Genomic DNA, 23,055 nt, shown 5'->3' with positions numbered 1-23,055 from the left:
CCCAGCTTAATCAGTGTGTATTTATATAGTACAGTATCTGAATATAACCACATCAAGACAGTGGGATCCTGAGTAGTGGTTTGAGTAGCATGCATTACCATTTGTGACCAGGTCTCTTCTGAAAGCTATGTAGCTCAGTGGACCTTTGCTGGTAAAAATAATAATTTCATATTCATTTTTAAAACTCAACTGCTTGCATTTTAGTGACTGGAAAAGATCGCTCCTCCCAATACCATTGCATACATCACCTGAATTACAATAAAAATGTGTGCCATGCAGGGAAATCAAGGAAATCATTTTCCCTACTGTTTAAACGTAGGCTTTTGCAACCAATATCCAAAAAACTTATGCATTTTCCAGCACACATTCACAACTGGTTGGTATATGATTCAAATCAGCATCAGAGCACATTATGAACGCACAAAGATATTTATTCCAATAAAAATAAAGCAATTGAATCTTAATGCAATTCCAGAGGCACCTGGCACTGGATAAAATACATTTCCTTCAATACTGCTACAAGTTAAATGTGCCTTGCACCTTTTGTGGCACATTTCGGGAGTGCACTGACGACAGAGGGGAACAAATTGCTTTGCGTACTAAACCCAAAAATGCACAAGGCTAACCATGCACGGTGTTTGGTCAATTTGCCAGCGTAACTTTGTGCTTCGTTAAGAGAATACTGCCTTAAACGCAGTGCTCCACACAGCACTTAAAAGCAGAGGAAAGCATTTGACTTGGGAGTTAAATAATGGTGATGGTGGACAGGTTTGGTGGGGTGCTGCATCCAAGTAGCAAGATTCAAACCCTTACATTTGGTATTCCATTTATCGCAAATCATTTCCACGAAGCACTTTCATTAAATGCATTGGTCATGGTGTTGTACTAATACGAACCATAACACTCACTTGAATGCTAACCCTAACCTCAAAACTAACACTCTCCTAACAATCGTACAACGAACCCTATCAACCTAAACGTGCATTCTAAACGCAATTCTAGCCATAACACTACACTTGCAATGAACAATCCTAATACAGTACCAGGACTACTGTCACCTTTAAAAGCAGTAATCCTCACCCTACGTGCAATTCTATCCTCAAAATTAAACCTCACACGAAGCAGGGGTTCGGTTTGGTGCTTGCAACACATACCACCAGATGTCGTGCGCCACCGATCTCTGTAGAAGCAGGAGATCAATAGCACACGTGGCCACAAGCAGTGAGCCAGGGCAGCCATATGTAGAGTTTCTGTGTGATGTTGCCCCACAGGAACAACAGCCAAACATGCAGTTTCCCCTCGCACCACGCACAAACTGCCGTTTGCCCAATTACCGTTTCACAAATATTCTTAAATTAAATAAGAAAACACTATCCACAACATGGTTTAACTCTGCAAAGAACGCTTCTGTAAAAATAGCAATTTTTTCCTGTGTGTACATTTACTTTGTAAAACCACTGCATGAGAACCCCCTGTATCAATCTACTTCAACTCTTTCTGTTCCGAATATATTGGTTGTTACCTTCTTTGGAATATGCTTGAATAGGTAGGGATATCAATTAATAGCTATTTCCAAATTAAAGGCATTTTTGCAATAAAAATTAATGTTAAGTGACCGCTTTATCGATAAAAAATAATCAAGTTCACGATTTACTCTCAAAGTGGATGATGATGTTTCTCTACAATTTGGAAGATTCAAATGAAAGAAAACGGCCAACATGTTCTCCACAGATATTTTCAGGCACATGTGCCAAGCGAGATAGAGATTCAAACGTAGTGGTTTTAGTGCAGTGGTTTTGCACGATTACACTAGAAACAGATTCATACTCATGCAGTATGAAGCCATTCAGTTAACGGTTAAGAATGGGGAAGAGCAAAGATCAGAGCTGCTGGGGTTGATGGGGATTGGGGTGGGACTGGTGGAGTCACTTTTTTTTTTGCTGTAACTGATGGACCATGGTGTTTGGGCTACAGAATCTTCTGCAGGATGGCATTGGCCAGCTCCAACGTCTCATCTCGCACCAAGACAATGTCGTACATTTCCATGTACTTCTCCAGTCTCTCCTCCACCTGCTCGCAGAAGAAGCATGGCACACGATGGAAAACAGGTTAAATAAAAACATCCACTTCAGCGATTAGTTTGTCAACTTATCTGTGGATTTAACAGCCCCTCATATGCTTTGCTTTTGTCCATGTACTTTGGTTTTCCCCCCTCCCGTCTGAAAAATATTTAACAAGGAATTTGCCAAATATCCCAACGGGGAACTTTATTTAGAAGTAAGATTTAGGGAGGATTTTGTGGATAAATAAAATGCTAAAAGTAAAGGTATCACAAAGGCACTGCAGTGGGCATCCTAAGGAAGGTGGCAAAGGGGATAAGCTAAAGAAAAATCTTAGTTCAGTTATCAACATTTGTTGGATTAAGCAAAATAATTGGGTTATGGTGAAGTGTGATGGTGTCAGCCATCCATAAACCAGTGTTGTATTAATCCTGAATTTTTTAAAGTTATCTTGCTCAAACAAGCAATAGGTTCTGCTGACTTTGGTGTAACTGGTAATTCAATATTTTTAAGGCAGAGGCCAGTCTTTCTTCTTTCATATAGCTGATGTAGATGCCGAGCAACAACTACAATTTCACATTCAGGTGGTCAAGCCCAGACAACCGCGTCAGGAGCAGCGGAGTGTATCGCTGTGATGTCTCCTTCGTATTTATGGATCGGGCATTGCAGGTCAGTTATCAGACAACACTTCGAATGTTACCTCTTTCACAAAGTGAGTGGAGGATACAGGCCGAGTTGATACTGAGCAGGAGTTGAATACGACATTTTGATTGCACCGAGCACTCGACGAAAATCTAGAAGGCGCACGTGTGGAATTCCGCGGGGAACTGCAGTTTGCACGGGCTGAATTGTAAAAAAACTCCAACCAAGTAGGGCAAGCGCAGGGAGAGCAGTTTCGGTGGGGCCACCTTGTCGTTGAGGAAGCCAATCTTGAGCATGTTGTCCAGCCTGGGCACTCCGTCTGCCATGTGCAGGTCTCCCAGCGAGTCTCCGAGCAGCAGAACGTTGCTGTAGTTGCGCAGTTGCTTGAAGTAATCGGCATTGCGCAGTGCGCCCTCTCGCTTGTTGTAGATGTGGATCAGCTCTCCCTTGAATCCCCGCAGCACACCCTGCCGTCCACAGGGACACAGACGTCACATAGATACAGGGGACCAGTCTCTGTGTGGGATGACCGCCTTTACATTCCAACAAAGCTGTACTTATAAGAATAGGTTTTACCCTTTCTGGAAAGGAATCATGTCTGCATTAACCAGATCATCCAGACATGATTCCTTGCAAAAGGTTTCAGTTTCGTGTTTGAACATCTTAACACCTGTTTTATTGCAAGAAATGGTAAAACCTATTCTTATATTTTGATACTGGCAAGGGAGGTCCCATGATAGAGCTGTACTTATTTTATCAAGCAAAGATGGACGACGAGTCAGTCAACCACAACCACTTACAATTATAAGTCCAATGCTCTACCAGTGTCATCCGTACTTAGTAAAAAAAAATCTTCTATGCCTACATGCACATTGTGGCATGTATTTAAGCAAAATATAATGAATGAACATTACAGCAATACGTCATCCTACCAGTTGCTAAATAAACTATTGCCATAACAAATTACAACACGATTTAATATTTTCACTCGTAGTACTTTCACCTTACGCGAACAACTCCACAATAAGAGAAATATTTTATTAGCATAACCTAAACGAGCCTAGCCATACATTACATTTCACAAAAAGTGATTATTTGTAAACATTGATTGCTGACTTCCACCCACCTCACCTGACCTCACCTAGGTTCGTTCTCACCCAGCGAAGGTGCTTCCTCCTCGGTTTGAACGCAAAGGCAACAAAAGGGCTTGGATGGGAGTTTTGGAGCGTTGAGCGCGAGATATGGGGCAGGTTGAAATATGGCAATTAAGCTAAGGCTTGGAACTCACTTCCCAGAAAAATCTAATGTCTTTTGGAAATCTTTTCAACCTGGCTTTTAATTCTTAAACTTAGAATAAAAAAGGTGATGCAACTGCTGGTTAAAATTGTAAGCAGCCCAATCCCAAGTAGCTTTCATATTTGTATTTCCATGGAAACAAGTTGTGGCCTGAAATAGCATACTTCTGGCCTGATAAAGGGCCCAGCCGGGGGAGTTGTCTGTGGAGAGACGGATGATCGTGCGGGTTGGGAAGAGGAGCAGCAGGCAACTTACGCCGTCGTCAAAATCCATGTAGTTGGAGACGACATGAACGTTGGGGTGGAACACATCTGCCTGGCGAATGACCTCTTCGAGCACGTCACCCACACCCGCCGAGAAGATGAACACGGGTACGTGCCGCTCGTTCAGGCGGTTGAAGAACCACACATAGCCTTCCCTGCACGTAGCAGAGCAGGAAACGAAGTAACCAAGAGTGTAACGTTCCTATGGGTCGCCGTGCTTCCTCAACACTCGGTGTTTCCCCAAAGCTCAAATTAGTGTATGGGGCGGTGCTCACCTCCATTCGTGGCCCTGAGCCAGTGGTGGAAATGGCAATCTCTTCTTCAGACAACCACTGTTGTCTGCCCATATGTTATTGACCGAATGTGATTTGAACTATATTCTTGGGTCTTTCGGTAAAGTCACGTAGATAGGTTCAAAAAAAAATAACAACCTATCTACGTGACTTTACCAAAAGACCCAAGAATATGTATTCCTGCAGTCACGAAAGCTTTAAGTCGAGATTTGAACTCACAAACTTTGCACTGAAAATGTAGTTGCTCTTGCCTAAGTGTCACCTGATATATCCAGTACTGAATGAAGTTGAGCATTCACAACGGATTATGAATATTTACACAATTATTCCGGATACGTGAAGGAAGATTTATATTGCCGTCTGTAACAGATGGCAGTTCATTGAGCATTCCAGATGGTAAAGTAACAGGACGAGCTTTTGCTGTACTTGTGAAATCATAATCTTTATTTAGACTGGAGGAATCCGATGAGCAAAGAAGCTCTTTTTCACAGATGTCCCGTATGGGCGGGTCAGCGAGTTTCAACAATCTCAAGGGACCTCAAATCTACACTAGGGGGCAGCACCTTCATACATCCTGTTAGAGAAATGCTCATTGTAGGACATGTAATATACCAAAATTAAGTGTAAAACCGAATGCAAGACTATTTTTTTTACACAAATGATGTTTTACTTTTCATAATTTTATTTTTATTTTGGCACAGTATAACATGTGGTAATGATGAACATGAAAGTGATTTGTGTTCGAGACCCATGTTAATGATGATGAACGTGACAATATTGAAGACCTGAGCATGACGTCAGAGTCTCTCACAGCATGCTCCAGCTCATCCTTGTGGAGGCCCTGCTGCACCAGCAGGTTGTGTGCCTTGGTCCACCTGCATGGGAGATGTCATGCATACAATACGAGGTGAACCCACGGCTTCAACACCGAGTCAATACAAAGATGGGCTCAACAGCAAATTGTTAATATCTCGGTTGATTAAGCATCATCTTTCAATGTCTTATTAGAAGAACATCATACTTCCCCTCTAGAACATTTTCGCAAAATGATGCTACAGGCTTTAACATTGGCTGCTATGTATGGGTTTTCTCTGGGTCATTCTGTTTGTTCCTACATGCAAAACCGTATTTTTTAACGTAATTGTCCAATGATCTTCATGCAGGACCCTCCTGAAAGAGTCTGGAGACTCCACGATAATTTATTGGGTATATAAAACTGCCACGTATTCAATCCGAGTGCTGAAACCACAGTTGAACACAGCAGAACTCACCACTCGACCATGTAGGGAAGCTTCTCTTCGTTACTCAGCTTTGGGTCGATTTCAATGGCGTAGTACTTGTCTTTTAAGGCATGCAGCTGTAAAATAACACAGGCGGGTCATGTGGGGAAGATTGCGTGGCCACTACTGCCAGGAGAGATTGGCCCTGCATACACTTACAGCAGTCATATTAAGCTAGTGGTGGAAATATCACATTCCAATGGCAGGCATCAGTCTCTTGATGGGTCAACCACTGTTGAATTCCAATAAAGTGATATGCATTGTGTTAATTCTGCCATTCTGATGGGCCTTGTTGACAGATACATGTGATTTGAACTCATGACCTACTGATGTTTAACAGAACAAAATTAAAAACTTGAAGAACTTGCAAGACTTATAAAATTCAGTCAAGTTGGTGGTAGAACCCATGGGCTTTCATGAGCAAGCACCTTCTATTTGACTTGCATGGTATTACGAGTTTTTTCCATAATACTATGCAGCCCACATATATTTTATACTCGTGCGCAATACTTGATAACGTGTTTCTCAACTGGTCGGTACGGCAGGCGCTTTGCAGATGGTTATGAATTCTGCAAGTGGCAGCGCGCATTCTCCAGTCTTCTCTGTTTAACGCCAGACCTTAGCAGGCAGGCCTCACGTGACATCCTGCCTATTCGTTAGTCAAGCACAATATTACAAAGTATCCAACATTTCCAAGAGTATATAGGACAGTGCTGTTTTCTGTGCATGAAAAGCTATTCAGATGCCCTCAGATCTACAGGTGAACATTGTTATGGGTCAGCAATAGCTGCCTTTGAGGCTTGTATTTTAATAAAAACTGGTCTCATTGACATAATATACATCCTTTGTCAATTAAGGGCATCCTCACACTGCAGGTCATGGAGGTTAAATGACCTCACTGGTCAAATATATTTATACACTAACCCGAAAAATACATTTATTATGGATAATTTTGGTCGTGAAAGCCTACTTGTTAAACTGGTCAATTTAGTTTGGTAAAGGCAGTGAACATATGTTGGGAGCATAGTACAGAAAATTATTTTCCTGCACTGCCCTCTGCAGCCTACAAACATTTATTTTATGTACAGTGGCTGCCCATCAAGCACTATCCAGACTAGGCGAGAGAGAGAGATGTATAATTAAACACTGTACGAAACCCTTACCTGCCTTATTCCCTCTTCTGTAACGGACTTGCAGCTTTCAATGATGTCTGCAAATAAAAAATATAGTTCCTTTAAAATAAAAATGCCAAAACAATAAACTTCATGACCTAAAAGGCCAAATAATACAAATAGCGAAGAAGTGATCGTGTTTCCATGCTCAAGACACTGGGTAGCTCTAATCTCCGTATGGCAAGGGTAAGTTTATCCCGAGAATGACAAGTTAACTTGCTAGAGTGGTGCGCATTTTATTAACCCTAGAGGATTTACGACATTTTGTGCAAGAGCGAAGAAGCGTGGTCACCACATCTATGCCTCTATATAAAGGAACGAAACAGGTGGACTTATCCACAAATCTGGCTGTCGCCTGATGAAGCTAGTTGTAATTACTGGCGAAACGTCGTACTCAGATTGCAAATATTGTGGCTTGGCTCTCCAGCACACCGGTGTGCTGTACTAGTGACGAATTGGCATGTTTTGTTTACATGACAACCCTTACTAGTTGGCCGTGTTGGGTGGTGGTGGGTTTTAATGACATATTTACGCGATCTAACCCAAAACAAAACGTCTATGGATGATATTGGTCGCGAAAGCCTACGTGTTAAACTGATAATGTTATTTGTGTTGCCTGAGAAAAATCTCAGAATACAATTCATTAAAAAAATTGTTACAAACTAATAAGATTGTTTTCTTGCACATAAGTTGAATATTTGAAGCTATGCTAACAATATACTTACTTAATCTAGATTTAAAGCTTTCGTGACTGCAAGGATCCATACTCTTTGGTTCTATTCGGTAAAGTCACGTAGGTAAAAAATAAAACAGCGTTGGAGTGTCCTCTGGACAGTCCGGTCCCTTCACCTGATGAAGGCCACTTGTGTTGTGGCCGAAACGTCGTGATTTTTTGTTGTTTTATTTTTTACCTACGTGACTTTACCGAATAGAACCAAAGAGTATAATATACTTACTACCATAGCTCAAAATAGAAACCCTCACTACTCTGCAGATGGTGTCTTATGGCACATGAATCGCATCGCCATGTAATCCATTGATCGTCTCAATTTTCTTGATTAAAGGCATTGGTCCAATATGCATTGATACTGCATGATGAAAGACACTGCCAAGACAGCGATGGGAAAATGTCCTTTCATGTGAATTCCATTTATTTTAATAAAAATGAAATATTCATGATGACAAATCAGATTTCTTGCAAAGAATGGGGTGAGGAATCAAGGGAAGCAGTGAGACAAGAAGCGAGGGAGACCATTTCACGAAATAGATTTTGACGAGTACACTTACACAAGCATGCAAATAAAATCACCCTTCCACACTAACGCTCAATAGTTTGATCCCAAATCATGTTGCTTCCAAAATAAAGACACCACGGCCAATTCCACTGAAGACGCCACAACCGCACCAAACAAGGCACTAAACACTGAAAGACTAAGAATGTACACATGCCCAGTTGTAATTTATAAGTCAGTCATAGCTTTAAAAAATATAAGATAGTCTATCCACAGTTGGATGTACATCTACCCACCCTGTTGCCGCCCCTCATGGTCCTGCAATGCCACAATCCGTCGCAATCCTACACAAGAATCGATCTCATAGCTCCATCTCCGTTACAAGTCACCTCTCTCGAGTGTGTTCTCACCTTCGGCTGCCATTCCGTAAGTTGGCCTCATCCATCGGAAGAAATATACCCATTAGTCAACTGAATTTACAACTAGGCGAGAGCCCACGAAACAAAGGGTGAGCCTAAAGTACCAATATACTCATAATAAAGGTTTTTGGGTTAGATTGCATTTATTTATAAATGTGTCATAACCCTCCACCACCCGACACGGCCAATCAGCAAAAAAAAGTGTCACGTTGACAAAAGACAAATAATTCACTACTTTAGCCCACCGGTGTGTTGAAGAGTGAATCCACAACATTTAACAGTTTGAGTACGACGTTTCGCTGGTAAATACATCCAGCATCATCGGGCAATTCGCCAGAATGGTAAAGCCCTCGCTTGCTCCCGGTTTTATATATATATAATATATATAAATAAACGCGATCTAACCCAAAAACCTTTATTATGAATATTGGTCGCGAAAGCCTACTACGTGTTAAACTACCAATATACTCACTGTAACAGGTTGGGCAGCGTGTCCCATTGTACGAAAATCTCGTTAAAGTCATGTCAAAATCTGTGACGATCTGCAGACAGAAGAAAATAAATGAAACCTCATTTGAAGAAACACCAAAAAAAAAACATTCAATGCCATCACTAAAATGTAAAACAGCTTCAGCACTGTCAAGCGTAAGTGCCTTGCGTATATTAAGCTAACTATGTACAAGTGAAACAAATAAACCGCTGTTTTTTTTTCTCGAACCTGAATATGCAACCCTGTAGGTGTTGCCCCAAGGACTTCGAGGTTAAAAATGAGAGCTCATCCGCTTCATTGCAATAGCATTTCATCTGTTGTACTCCCAATGCACATCACCTCGTGCCTTGTCAAGTTCATATTAGACATTTATTTCATTAAAATAAATTATGTTTGAACATTTTGATGCTTTGGTTTACTACCCAACAATTACTGACAGAAAAGTATTTGTTAAATCAGTGATTTCAAAGTTCAAACAGCCTTTAAATGCCGAACGTTTTGAATCCACATTGTAAAATGCTCTCTCCAATCACAGTAGTCAAACGCTTTTGGCTTCCCTATCTTTCCACTCTGAAACAGGGCCATCGCCTTAACCGTGATCCTGCTATGTCATTTTAGTAAACAAAACATGTTTTCTTACACGGTATGTAAGATGCACATTGCATAATTTTTCTTCAACACAACCGTGTTGATGTAGGATAAGCGACACGGATGGTCACCATCCCCTTAAACCGTTTCTGGAGTCAGTCCACCTAGCCAGTGCTCGGCACTTATAATAATTGAATCTATTCAGGGACGACGGCTCACAGTCTCTCAAGATTTAATTGATAGGGTCATGTATTGAGATGTTTGACCAATTCCACTTTAAGAACGTTTTGCAAGTCGAAGGAAACCGAAACCTCATGCATACAAGCTAATAAAATGCAAATCATCACAGGCAGGTTCACAAACCCACTTGCTGTCCTGCCAACTCCTAGCCACCTTGCAGCTGAGTTGATGCTAGTGTAGGGACTGTGGAGAGAGAGACAGTGCGTGTGTGGAGACAGTGCGGGGGTAGGGACAGTGCGTGCCAAGTGGTCACGAGGGATAATTACATGAGGGTACCATCGGGGAAGTTCGGGATTGGCCGAGACAATTTGAGAAAGGGGGCGTGGCCGGGGGCGGAGCGAGGCCACGCCGGGGAAATATAAGGCGTGGGCGAGGGAGCTCAGGGCTGCTGTGGGATCGGGATTGACTGTCTCCACATCGTTGTTGTCTTTGGGCCGTCGCTGTCTCGGCATCATCGCTGTCTTCGCGTCGTCGCTACTTGGGTGTTGTGCTAGCCCAAGTATCTGTATGTTATCCTATCAAAAGAATTGTAGGATACGAGACCACGTTATCTGCGCGACGTGCATTAATAAATAAAGAAGACAAGAAGTTGTCCGAGAGTCATTACACTCGCATTTCACAAATTTGCACGATCTAACAAACCCTTGCCTCCAGAGTGCTGCATCTCAGGCAATCGCCACTGCCATTTTAACAAAGTGTGCCAAGGGCAATGGCTACGGTCCCAACTTGCTAAAGGGGTAATGGTGGCAGGGGTGGGGCAGCTCGGACATTCATGTGGACAGCCGAAGCTAGGATGAGGAACCAGCATAGCCGGGAACGTGCTGTGCAAATGAGACGAAAGTGCGACGTGCTGCATTGTGTGGGGTGCTGCGGGACTGGGAAGACGTTGCGATATTATGAAGCTACTGGAGCGGTGCACTTAAATGATCTAGATTTAAAAGTAATTTGTTTCGAATAGTTTTTTGGCGTTTAGTTTATCCTCCCACACCTCCGATTAGCACGGTTGGCTATGTACGGTGTGAGAGAAGTTAAATATACATACAGTGAGGGAAAAAAGTATTTGATCCCCTGCTGATTTTGTACGTTTGCCCACTGACAGAGAAATGATCAGTCTATAATTTTAATGGTAGGTTTATTTGAACAGTGAGAGACAGAATAACAAAAAAATCCAGAAAAACTCATGTCAAAAATGTTATAAATTGATTTGCATTTTAATGAGGGAAAAAAGTATTTGACCCCTCTGCAAAACATGCCTTAGTACTTGGTGGCAAAACCCTTGTTGGCAACCACAGAGGTCAGACGTTTCTTTAGTTGGCCACCAGGTTTGCACATATCTCAGGAGGGATTTTGTCCCACTCCTCTTTGCAGATCTTCTTCAAGTCATTAAGGTTTCAAGGCTGACGTTTGCAACTAGAACTTTCAGCTCCCTCCACGGATTTTCTATGGGATTAAGTTCTGGAGACTGGCTAGGCCACTCCAGGACCTTAATATGCTTCTTCTTGAGCCACTCCTTTGTTGCCTTGACCGTGTGTTTTTGGTCATTGTCATGCTGGAATACCCATCCACGACCCATTTTCAATGCCCTGGCTGAGGAAAGGAGGTTCTCACCCAAGATTTGACGGTACATGGCCCCATCCATCGTCCCTTTGATGCAGTGAAGTTGTCCTGTCCCCTCAGCAGAAAAACACCCCCAAAGCATAATGTTTCCACCTCCATGTTTGACGGCGGGGATGGTGTTCTTGGGGTCATAGGCAGCATTCCTTCTCCTCCAAACACGGCGAGTTGAATTGATGCCAAAGAGCTCCATTTTGGTCTCATCTGACCACAACACTTTCACCTAGTTGTCCTCTGAATCATTCAGATGTTCATTGGCAAACTTCAGACGGGCATGTATATGTGCTTTCTTGAGCAGGGGGACCTTGCGGGCGCTGGAAGATTTCAGTCCTTCACAGCGTAGTGTGTTACCAATTGTTTTCTTGGTGACTATGGTCCCAGCTGCCTTGAGATCATTGACAAGATCCTCCCGTGTAGTTCTGGGCTGATTCCTCACCGTTCTCATGATCATTGCAACTCCACGAGGTGAGATCTTGCATGGAGCCCCAGGCCGAGGGAGATTGACAGTTCTTTTGTGTTTCTTCCATTTCCGAATAATCGCACCAACTGTTGTCACCTTTTTCACCAGCCTTGTGTAGGTCTACAATCTTGTCCCTGCCATCCTTGGAGAGCTCTTTGGTCTTGGCCATGGTGGAGAGTTTGGAATCTGATTGATTTCTTCTATGGACAGGTGTCTTTTATACAGGTAACAAGCTGAGATGAGGAGCACTCCCTTTAAGAGTGTGCTCCTAATCTCAGCTCGTTACCTGTATAAAAGACACCTGGGAGCCAAAAATCTTTCTGATTGAGAGGGGGTCAAATACTTATTTCCCTCATTAAAATGCAAATCAATTTATAACATTTTCTGGCATGCGTTTTTCTGGATTTTTTTGTTGTCATTCTGTCTCTCACTGTTTCAAATAAACCTACCATTAAAATTATAGACTGATCATTTCTTTGTCAGTGGGCAAATGTACAAAATCAGCGGGGGATCAAATACTTTTTTCCCCTCACTGTACAGACAGACACACAGACCTGCAGCTTTGAGGCTCCTCCCTCGATGAGGCCACACATTATGGCCTCCACCCGCTCAGGGTCACGGATGTGCACCGTCCGCTTCTGGAATTCAGGCATCTGTGGATGCATGAGAGACAGTGCCAGAGAGACAGTACAAAAATCAAGTTATATTTTGCCACTCAAGCTAGATGGCTCTATAGTTGAAGTGCTGGACTCACCTCGGAAGTTCGAGTCTCGATTGGGAAGTGGACTCGTCTCATTATTCACCCAAAAATGTATAAATCGAGTACCATTTTGTGGAAAGTCAACCATGGTTACATTTATGAGAATTTCCCATCATTGGCTCAAGGCTATCAAAGGAGGTGCCACCCCTAATGGTCTTTGCCATTGAAATGCATGCCAAAGCCTTAAAATTGGAAACATGTTGACCAGTGACCAAACTATTACATTATCTGAATAACTAGGTGTTATTGAACAGTTACAGTGGAGCATGATCGTTGAACGGTGTAGATAAAATTAAAACTAGGAGAAATGCAAGCGTTATGAAAAAATTACAGATGTAAATAAAATAAGAGATGACAAAACATTTCAATCTTGATTTGAAGCTTTCGTGACTGCAGGAATCCACTCTTTGGTTCTTTAGGTAAAGTCACGTAGGTATAAAATAACAACACAAGCGCTTGTGTTGCGATCGAAACGTTGTGATTTATGTTATACCTACGTGACATTACCAAAAGAACCAAAGAGACAAGACATTTGTTTGTTATTTACAATAATGTAGTGGGTTCACGGAGAGCGGAGACGACTCGTAGAGGCAACGCTTCTATTTCAATAAACGCTAACAGTAACAGTCCCAGCCTTCACCAAAGCAACAGCCCTTTTTACCTATTACCTGGGGAGGTACAGCCTCCGGACTAGCATGTCCTAGCATGGGGCTATGGCTCTCAGTCCTCCGGCTACGAGTGACCTAGGGGAGGCTACGCCGACCCGACCCAGCCAAGGTACGGGTCCCGACCACTGGCCCACTCGGACCCAGCCCTTACAAGGACGTCGGGCCGGGAGTTCCCAGGGTCCTAGCTAGCTGGTCTTCTGGCTTCTGTCTTGGACTGGCCCCGGACCCGTTGAGAGGTCCGGCTTTATACACCTTCCAGGTGTGTCAGCCTCTGGCCATGCCTCCAATTCCAGAGAGTTCCGGGGGAGGGGGGGGTCCCGGGGGATCCTAGGACACCCCGCAGCCCCCTCCTATTGGGAGGGGTCTCGAGGGATCCCAGAACACCCCACAGCCCCCTCCTGCTTTGGGGCTGGGGACTGTAGCGACCTCCCTGCCGGTGCAAGGTACTGCCCCTGACGGGCCATGTCTGCTATTGCAGGTAAGTGCACGCAGCCCATTTACAGCGCTACAATAAAATTGAAAACATTACGTTTCCATATAAATTCGGTTGTTAATAATACATTCCGTTGCTTAGTCAGAAACAATTTAAATCAACACAGAAGCAGGACTCTCCTGAATAGAATCTGAGACCACAAGGTCCTAAAAGTCATCGCATTCAATAGCCTTAAAGAAAGCCCACTGGATTCATTGTTCAGCAAAGCATCATTATTAAAGCTTGCATCTATGCGAGATTCTACCCCTGCACAACATGACGCTGGATTGTCTATGGTTTAATTGGAACCAGGAAAATAATTGAAAGGCTTTAAAATGAATGACTACGTATCATAAATTCCATTCGTGAAACAAAACTGTGTGAATATGCAATTAACAAACTTTAAAGATTGAGCACCCAAATTTTAAGTCAATGAGTGGCTTTACATTTCTACTCCGTAAACAATCAGACTTTTTTTATATTCAACCAAAAATTGGTAGTGGTGGTATATAAACCACGGCTGAGGATATTTCCACCACCGCTGCTATTAAGAGCCGTAGCTACACGTCACACCCAGGGCTGTGCCAGTTATGTTCTATCTATTTGGGTGATGCCCTTCCCCCCTTTCAACGGCTATGAACGTCAGTAACAACCATCATTGTATCACCAAGAAAAATAATTCAAGTATAGCAGGGTTAATGACAAGCATTTTGTTCCAGCCACGAGGCAGTGACTATTACTTAATATTTGAATGTTTTTTTGTCAAGCTGTGAATGACACATGATCGCTCAGCTTTTGTCTAGCACAATCCAGGTCAATTTCCCGGACACCTGGGAAAGATTTCTCATTTAGCCTTAGAGCACCTAGTAATGCTGGCATGGTACATAGAGGTGTTGGGGCCCAGCAGCAACACATCCAGAGCTGATTATACACTGCACTCGTTAGTAAGTTGAGGATAAATAAACCCAAGGGATACCATGGACAAAGGGCATATACTACTTGCCACTGATGTACATGGCTGGGAATCCAATCCATGGTGCAGCACACGAACCACTGCATCTCACTAAAAGAAAGCTCTCATACTAGCTGTTTAGCTATGCTGCACCCGAGGGCAGCCGTTCCCCACGACTCAAGGGCACGCACGCACAAACACACGTACGTACGTACGTTTAGCACGGCAACACACGAAGGCGCGTCACGACTAGGATGGCCGCTCCAGTCTGGTTTCCCCGATCGGCACGGCAGCAGCAGCACACACAGCAGCACAGCGAGCTGGGTACACGCCCGGGGAGGCATCATCACAGCAACGAGAGTGAACTGCTCGCCCAAAGTCCCCGGCACAGGCCCGGCTATTCTTATCAGTACATGTGCCTAGCGGGACTGGCAGACGCGGAGATGACGTACTGGTGCGGCAGCCAGAAAACAGAGGCAGGTGCCGCGCAGTGTGGGGGCAAGTTTAGTGGCTGGAAGGGCGCTGCAAAAAGCTGCACCGTCATTGGCCAGTATAGCAGAGGGGCGCACAATTCAAAAGGCTTTTATGAAGCGTACAAAGCTATGCTCAGTACCTTCTCCTGGTGAAGTACTTTGCCTGATGGCCTGTTTGTGTGGGCCTGCTGGCTACTTCTAATGAAAAAACTTTTGCATTTCACATGAAAGCATGTTTCTGCTCAAAACAAGAAATGGAATGGTGGACCATTTCCACTTGTGGCCCCGAGCTAGTTATGGATGTTCTGGATTCCCATCGCGAGTGTTACTATTGTCAAAGGACAAACATTACACGCACAGATGATAAGCCGAGTTGACCAACAAAGATTTTAACTCACATTTCCAATCCGAGTCGTGGTCTCCATTACAGTGCCAATTAACTCAATTAACACCTTTGCTTTTTATTTACCACAATACTTGTGGTCAGAATGCAAATGTAGTGACATTGGGGATGTAACTGTGTGGTGCCGGCCCTGGAGGGCCGTGGCGTGCGACGTATTTACATCTCGGACTGCATCGTGCGTGTTGCAGAGTGAGGCCGGCTCTCGCAGAGCACGGCGTGCGATGCACCGTCATCGCGTTACACCCCGTAGGCGGGTGTAGTACCAGCCCAAGCGGGGCCTGGTGAGCGCTGGGATAGCGAGAGCACCACGCATAGCGTGTAATGCAGGCTCCCACAAGGGGGAGCGGGAGAGTGTCAGCCCAGGGGCAGGGTTGCCCCGGGCCATGGCAATCTGGTTGACCCTGAAAAACCTATTCTTATATTTTGGTACTGGCAAAGGAGGTCCCATAATGTAGATGCTCACCCCGAGCTCTCATTACTCTGATAGTGGCATTGTCTTTGAGCTGTACGCCTTTTGGCATCCTCTGGTCTAACATCGTTTGAGACGAGGCTAAAAAAAATGCTGTCTCTGGTGTGGCCCAATCAGTTTTAAGGACAATGCATATATTATCAGAGTATGTTTTTTGTTTGCATTTTGACTGCAGGTATTGTGGTTAATGAAGACATGAATCCTTGTAAAAAGGTTTCAGTTTTGTTGCCAGAAAAAAATGGGAAAAACCTATTCTTATATTTTGGTACTGGTAAAGGAGGTCCCATGATGGCTCTTTGCATAACTCCTGGGTACTTTGTGGCTATTGGTCTTTTACAGGTTGGCCACCCCTGCCCTAAAGTAATAACTACTCAATTCGAGCTATTAAAATGCTTTGATATTTGCATTGCCTTTCTGCTGCTGGCCTTTTGGCACTCTAGTCTAACACTCGTGAGACAAGGCCATAAAGAAGGCTGGTGCAGGCCGATCAGTTTCAAAACAACGTATATATTAATTATCAGAGGATGTTTATTTGCTTGTTTAACCACAAGCATGTGTGGTTTATACAGACTTAATGCATTGCAATAGGTGTCTATTTGGTGTTTTAACATCATACCTGGGTTATTGCCAGAAAGGGTAATGCATATTTTTTTTCCATCACCCTACAGTAATGTTTTCATTAATTGTGAAGGGCCAAACTTCATACGGCAGATTTGATCCCTGTGTGTTGAGTATAATAATCCTTGCAGAAGAGGCAAGGTGTTTCATGCAACTCAATGGATATATTTAATCTCCTGATTAAATAGATACATACAATTATTACACAAAAATGGTAACCAGATGTACCTTACAAAAGTGTGTTCATTTACACGACCTGACACACATAAAGCTAAAACACTACGAACAGGCGGGGCCTTTTGCAGAGCCGTGTAGTTAAGGAAATAAATAAATGCAACCATAAATGTAAAAATACTAAGAACAAGGATAAACTAGGGTGGATGCAAATTGAGTTGTACCTGCGGTGATTGCTATATTGGGGAGACAAAGCGACATGGCTGACCGAATTCGCGAGCACAAATCAGATTTGAAACACGGCAGAACGAATTCTTCTGCCGTAGCTTATCACTGTTACAACGCTGTGGGTGATCACGATATAATTTTCTCCGATACCACGGTTCTTTGCAAACCCACGGGTTTTTATCAGAGATTTGTTCACGAGGCAATTCAGATCTACAAACACAGACAATTTCAACCGAGATGGTTTCAAATTAAGCAACCATTGGAAAGATGTTCTATATCGAACCAAACATTAAACTAATTTTCAATGGTACAGTATATTTTTCAAGTAGTGGTACCCCAAACTTTCGCAGCTCTTACAAATTCCCTTTTCACACCATCAATAGGTAAACTCCCCCCCCCCCCCGCGCCAACCAGCATGTTCACCCGCATGTACACCACCTCTACACCGTTCACCATGCTAAGTCGGCCAATCAAATGCTATTTTTTTATGCTAATTCCTTTGTCAAGGCACCTTGTTTCCTCGCACACAGCTTAAAGGTCGCGGTCTGAGCGTGGCTGTGTTTCACTCCACCGCTGTCCTCGAGACAGCCTGGTCCCTTCACCTGATGAAGGCCGCTTTTGTTGTGGCTGAAACGTCGTGATTTTTGGTGTTTTATTTTTTGCCTACGTGACTTTACCGAACAGAACCAAAGAGCAAAGGAAACAACTTAAAGGGGAATTCAGCTGTAATTACAAGCACAGCAGGGCATAGATAGATGGTGATGCACAGTATTTTCTGGAAGCAGATAGACAATTTTAAATAGCCCATACAGCCTGCCCTGGAAAACGAGCAGCATTACACTAATAACTAAATTATTGATGCATTTACAAAAATTCAAGTCATTTCCTTCCCACATATGACTGTGGCATGGCAATCATCTCTCATAGTAGCCAAGAACAAGTGGTGGGATATTCTTAGCTCTTTCGGTAAAGTCACATTGAAGGGAAACAATAAAATAATAATAGATAGATATAAAACAACAAAAATTCTCACGACGTGAGAATTTTTATTGTTTTATATCTTTAATTATTTGATTGTTTCCCTTCAACGTGACTTTACCGAAAGAGCTAAGAATATGAATTACTGCAGTCACAAAAGCTTTAAATCAAAAGTGGTGGGATATTCCACAGTTCGACAATGTAGGGTCACCAAACTCCCTGCAAAGCAATACTATTTTTTCCCCCAGAAACGGATACATTACTAAACTAATAACGGTGCACGTTAAAATATCACCAATATGCAACTTTCCACATGAGGCAAAATTAGACCTATAGCCCCCGAGATGTAAGCGTGGCAGAATTACGGGATTTAACACCAAATTATTTTAAACCGCCTATGACTAAATCACCGGGAATGAACCCGATCTCATCACGTTTTGGAAAATAAGCAGAGATAAGCTAGGATAATGCTGGAATGGGTGACACGTACACAAAAAAGTTGTTATATGACTTGTGCAAAGCTACGTGGTGGGCAGTAGAGTATGTTAAACCAAAATTAAAACTGGTACATTGCTAAGGAGGTAATAGCCCCACAAAATTACAAATGAGTCAGTACACATACACATATGAATGAAACAGCAAGTACACCCAATGATCTATCAAATAGTTTACTATTATCTATTAAGCCAACGCAGTATTGCCAAATAATCTGTTCAAGTACAAAGTCGCCCAGGCATACTCTTTGGTTCTATTCGGTAAAGTCACGTAGGTAAAAAATAAAACAACAAAAATCATATGGGTGATCCAAATGTTGGAATCCACGACGTTGGATTGGATTCCAACGCTGTCTTCGTGACAGCATGGTCCCTTCACCTAATGAAGGCCACTTGTGCTGTGGCCGAAACGTCGTGATTTTTGTTTTATTTTTTACCTACGTGACTTTACCGAATAGAACCAAAGAGTATGGACCCTTGCAGTCACGAAAGCTTCAAATCTCGCCCAGGCATCACTGTGAACATTGAAAGTTGCGGATCACAAAAACCTTTTAATTTTTGAACTGTGTACTGTTGTACCAACTCTTTGTAGCCACTAATAGCGAGGGATATTCTGTAACCAATGTGAAGATGGCAACACACCATAGGTTCATTTGCAGGTAAATGATCAAAGCACAAACCAATTTATGTATAAGCCATTGAATTCTGGGTACTATACTTGGACGGCCGTTTATTTCATGGGGGAATGATAAGCCTCTGCTCATACCCACAATGTTTTATCTTGTAAAATGTGTTTTTTAGCAATTGGCATCATGCGGGACAAAGACAACATTTGGATCACCCATATGAACTGCAATTTCATTGAAAGTTTTTTTCAGGAAACAATCCTATCTGCTATAAAAAAACTTTTAACATGCATTGAACATATGTATCGTATCGTGGTAACCCTAAAATGAAATGGCTAAAGCTACGTATCATACATGCATTGAACTATCGTAACGTATCATATTGTACTGTACTCGCCAAGATTCTGTCCGTCGTCTGCATACTTGAACGATGTTAGGTTGTTGATGGCTACATTAACTTAGTTGTCGGAAGAGGATGGCGATGATAAAGTTACAGTATCGTACCTCGTAGTACGCTGCTGCGTTTGCCTGCTGCGCGAAATAAAAAATATATTTTACAATTTTGTCGCTATCGCCATCGTAAGATCGAAATATATCGTAAGTCGGACCATCGTAAGTCGGGGACTACCTGTATACGCATTATTGAGCAACCCCCCCCTTAAAAAAGTATATATATATTTTTTTATAATTTTTGCATGGTATATAGTCTGGAAAGTACCCACATGGAAAATGTCAAGTTTATTGCATGTCGGGAAGTACGCTACTTATTTTGAACAGAAACGTAATCACAAATTTGCCTTTTATATATATAAAGATAGATTTTTATTTTAGTATTTTAAATGAGTATTATTTTAATTTTAAAATATTTTAGTTTTTTGTTTTCTATTTACGTGAATTTACCGAATAAACCAAGAATATTAAAATCCTGCAGTCACGAAATATTTAAGTCATTCCAGTCGTCAAATCTCTCTCGATTGTGTCATGAAACTTTCCAGTTAGCAAATGCTTGATGTGGGCATGCATGTTGAACTGCTTCCAACACCGTAAGCAGCCAACCGTGCTAATCGGATTTCATCGCTCTCGGCCGTGTTTGCCACTCCCATGTTGGTCTCGACCACCGGTCACCATCCCCCTTACAGCTCGGTGTGTCTTGCCAAACGTACTTATTTTCGCAGTCGGTCACAATTAATGAACCCCCCAAAAAAATACACAGATATAGAGACTCGCGCGTGCGCACACGTGGTCACCAAGACGGACACACGAGGCAGGAAGAATAGCACCGCACAACGGGGAGATGCCACACGTGGCCATAGGGCCACAAGGACACAGGCACACGTGGCCATAGGGCCACAAGGACACAGGCACACGTGACCATAGGGCCACAAGGACACAGCCACACGTGGCCATAGGGCCACAAGGACACAGCCACACGTGGCCATAGGGACACAAGGACACAGGCCACACGTGGCCATAGGGACACAAGGACACAGGCCACACGTGACCATAGGGACACAAGGACACAGCCACACGTGGCCATAGGGACACAAGGACACAGGCACACGTGACCATAGGGCCACAAGGACACAGCCACACGTGGCCATAGGGACACAAGGACACAGGCACACGTGACCATAGGGACACAAGGACACAGCCACACGTGGCCATAGGGACACAAGGACACAGGCCACACGTGACCATAGACACACAAGGACACAGGCACACGTGACCATAGGGACACAAGGACACAGACACACGTGGCCATAGGGACACAAGGACACAGGCACACGTGGACACAGCCACACGTGACCATAGGGCCACAAGGACACAGGCACACGTGGCCATAGGGCCACAAGGACACAGGCACACGTGGCCATAGGGACACAAGGACACAGCCACACGTGGCCATAGGGCCACAAGGACATAGACACACAAGGACACTGCCACACGTGGCCATAGGGACACAAGGACACAGCCACACGTGGCCATAGGGCCACAAGGACACAGGCACACGTGGCCATAGGGCCACAAGGACACCCAGGGACGCAAGGAGGGCCATGGACGCAAGGTCACCCAGAGACGCGTGGACACTCTTCGAGACGCAAAGCAAACACCCCCCCCCCCGCGCAGAAGTGAGCAAGGAAACGACAACACAGCGCCTTCCCCGTCGCCCACCATGTCTATGATGCGTCCGCGCCGGCTCCGCCGCCTGGAGCCCAGGTGCAGCTGCGCTAACACCGCGGCCCCCAGCACCAGCAGCAGCGCGGCCCCGGCGCCTACGGCGGCCGTGGTGCGGTTCATGAGCGACGGGCAAGGCGGCGACGGTCCGGGAGTCGAACCCGCGCAGGAAAAAAAAACCGAGCTCGGCGGACAGCTGGAGTCGATTGATCGGTTTTCCGCCAGTTTTTACGCGATCCGCCGGATCGATTCCGGTTGGATTTGTTTGTTGTGGTTTTTTTTGCGTGGCACGGCGATTCGCTGGTAGTTGCGCGGGCTTTACGATTCCGGAATCGAATTGGGCGCGCCAATTTGTTGACGTTGATTTAGCGCCCGGTGAAGCCGGTTGTAAAATTTTCGATTTAAAGATTTTGCAGGGATTCATCTTCTTGGTTCTTTATGGTAAAGTCGCGTAGAAGGGAAACAATAAAATCATAAAAATAAAACAATAAAATATCTCACGACGTTTTCGGCCACAACACAAGTAGCCTTAAATTTTGATTTAAAGCTTTCGTGACTGCAGTAATTCATATTCTTAGCTCTTTCGGTAAAGTCACGTTGAAGGGAAACAATAAAATATATAAAACAATAAAAATTCATGTGTGAAAAAAACAACGGCCGTTGTTTTTTCACACCTGAAGACGACCGTTTGCGTTATGGTCGAAACGTCGTGAGAATTTTTATTGTTTTATATATTATTATTTTATTGTTTCCCTTCAACGTGACTTTACCGAAAGAGCTAAAAATACAAGTAGCCTTCATCAGGTGAAGAAACAGGACTGTCCAGAGGGCAGCGCTTGAGTGAACACTGGCCAAGCATGGGCGGCGTCTTTTAAGCTGTGTGGGCGGAGTTAACATATTAATTAGCATGTGACCCAGCACCACTGCCGGAGCGGAGGAGGGTGGCTGGTGGGCACACAGAAAAACACCACAGCAGGACAGCCAAGGTGCGCTGCTCTGTCCTGCATTATAACTCTGCTATAAACTGGACTACTATACAATACAATATTATACATTCCAATCTAAACTACATGGTATGATATCATCCATAGACAAATTCCACCTTTGAATTATACAATGCGTTACTATACACTACCCTATACTTTAGACTATAAAATATTAGACTTGTAATATTACACTGTCTTATTCTATCAACCCTACTGTATATCACACTGCTGTATATTCACTATGCAATTACGATACTATATATTGCCTTATGAATTATGTTAAACATTACAATGTTATACTATTTATTATTATACCACATGCCATAAACCATACCATTGACCGTCGTGTGAAAGGTATTAAGAGGCAGTGCCAGCGATTGTATTTTACGGTGACTTTCAGACCGCAGTCCATTCGCTGGCACTGCCTCTTAATACCTTTCACACGACGGTCAATGGTATGGTTTATAGCATGTGGTATAATAATAAATAGTATAACATTGTAATGTTTAACATAATTCATAAGGCAATAT

The 23,055-nt window shown here is 43.5% G+C and overlaps 1 protein-coding gene across 2 annotated transcripts; it reads right to left on the bottom strand.

The window, feature by feature from the left end:
- Positions 1 to 410: 410 nt before the first annotated feature.
- NT5C3A (5'-nucleotidase, cytosolic IIIA) lies at positions 411 to 21,772 on the bottom strand. 2 transcript variants are annotated; one of them, XM_032959662.2, is made up of 9 exons: positions 21,537 to 21,772; positions 12,604 to 12,702; positions 9,130 to 9,199; positions 6,998 to 7,044; positions 5,826 to 5,911; positions 5,340 to 5,429; positions 4,254 to 4,416; positions 2,969 to 3,169; positions 411 to 2,070 (listed from the first exon to the last, which is right to left on the bottom strand). In XM_032959662.2, exons 1-9 carry the CDS (start codon positions 21,660 to 21,662, stop codon positions 1,969 to 1,971), a joined length of 984 nt encoding a protein of 327 aa, XP_032815553.1. In that variant the 5' UTR covers positions 21,663 to 21,772; the 3' UTR covers positions 411 to 1,968. The 2 variants fall into 2 exon arrangements, with proteins under 2 accessions (XP_032815553.1, XP_032815545.1); XM_032959654.2 differs by lacking the exon at positions 21,537 to 21,772 and adding an exon at positions 15,117 to 15,408.
- Between the last annotated feature and the right edge of the window lie 1,283 nt (positions 21,773 to 23,055).

The sequence above is a fragment of the Petromyzon marinus genome, chromosome 2 (assembly GCF_048934315.1).
Source record: "Petromyzon marinus isolate PM22_M1 ecotype Great Lakes invasive population chromosome 2, UKy_Petmar_22M1.pri1.0, whole genome shotgun sequence".
In the NCBI taxonomy this organism is placed as follows: Eukaryota; Metazoa; Chordata; class Hyperoartia; order Petromyzontiformes; family Petromyzontidae; genus Petromyzon; species Petromyzon marinus.
Note: the sequence above shows the minus strand (reverse complement) of the source record. Positions and strands in the feature narration are given on the sequence as shown.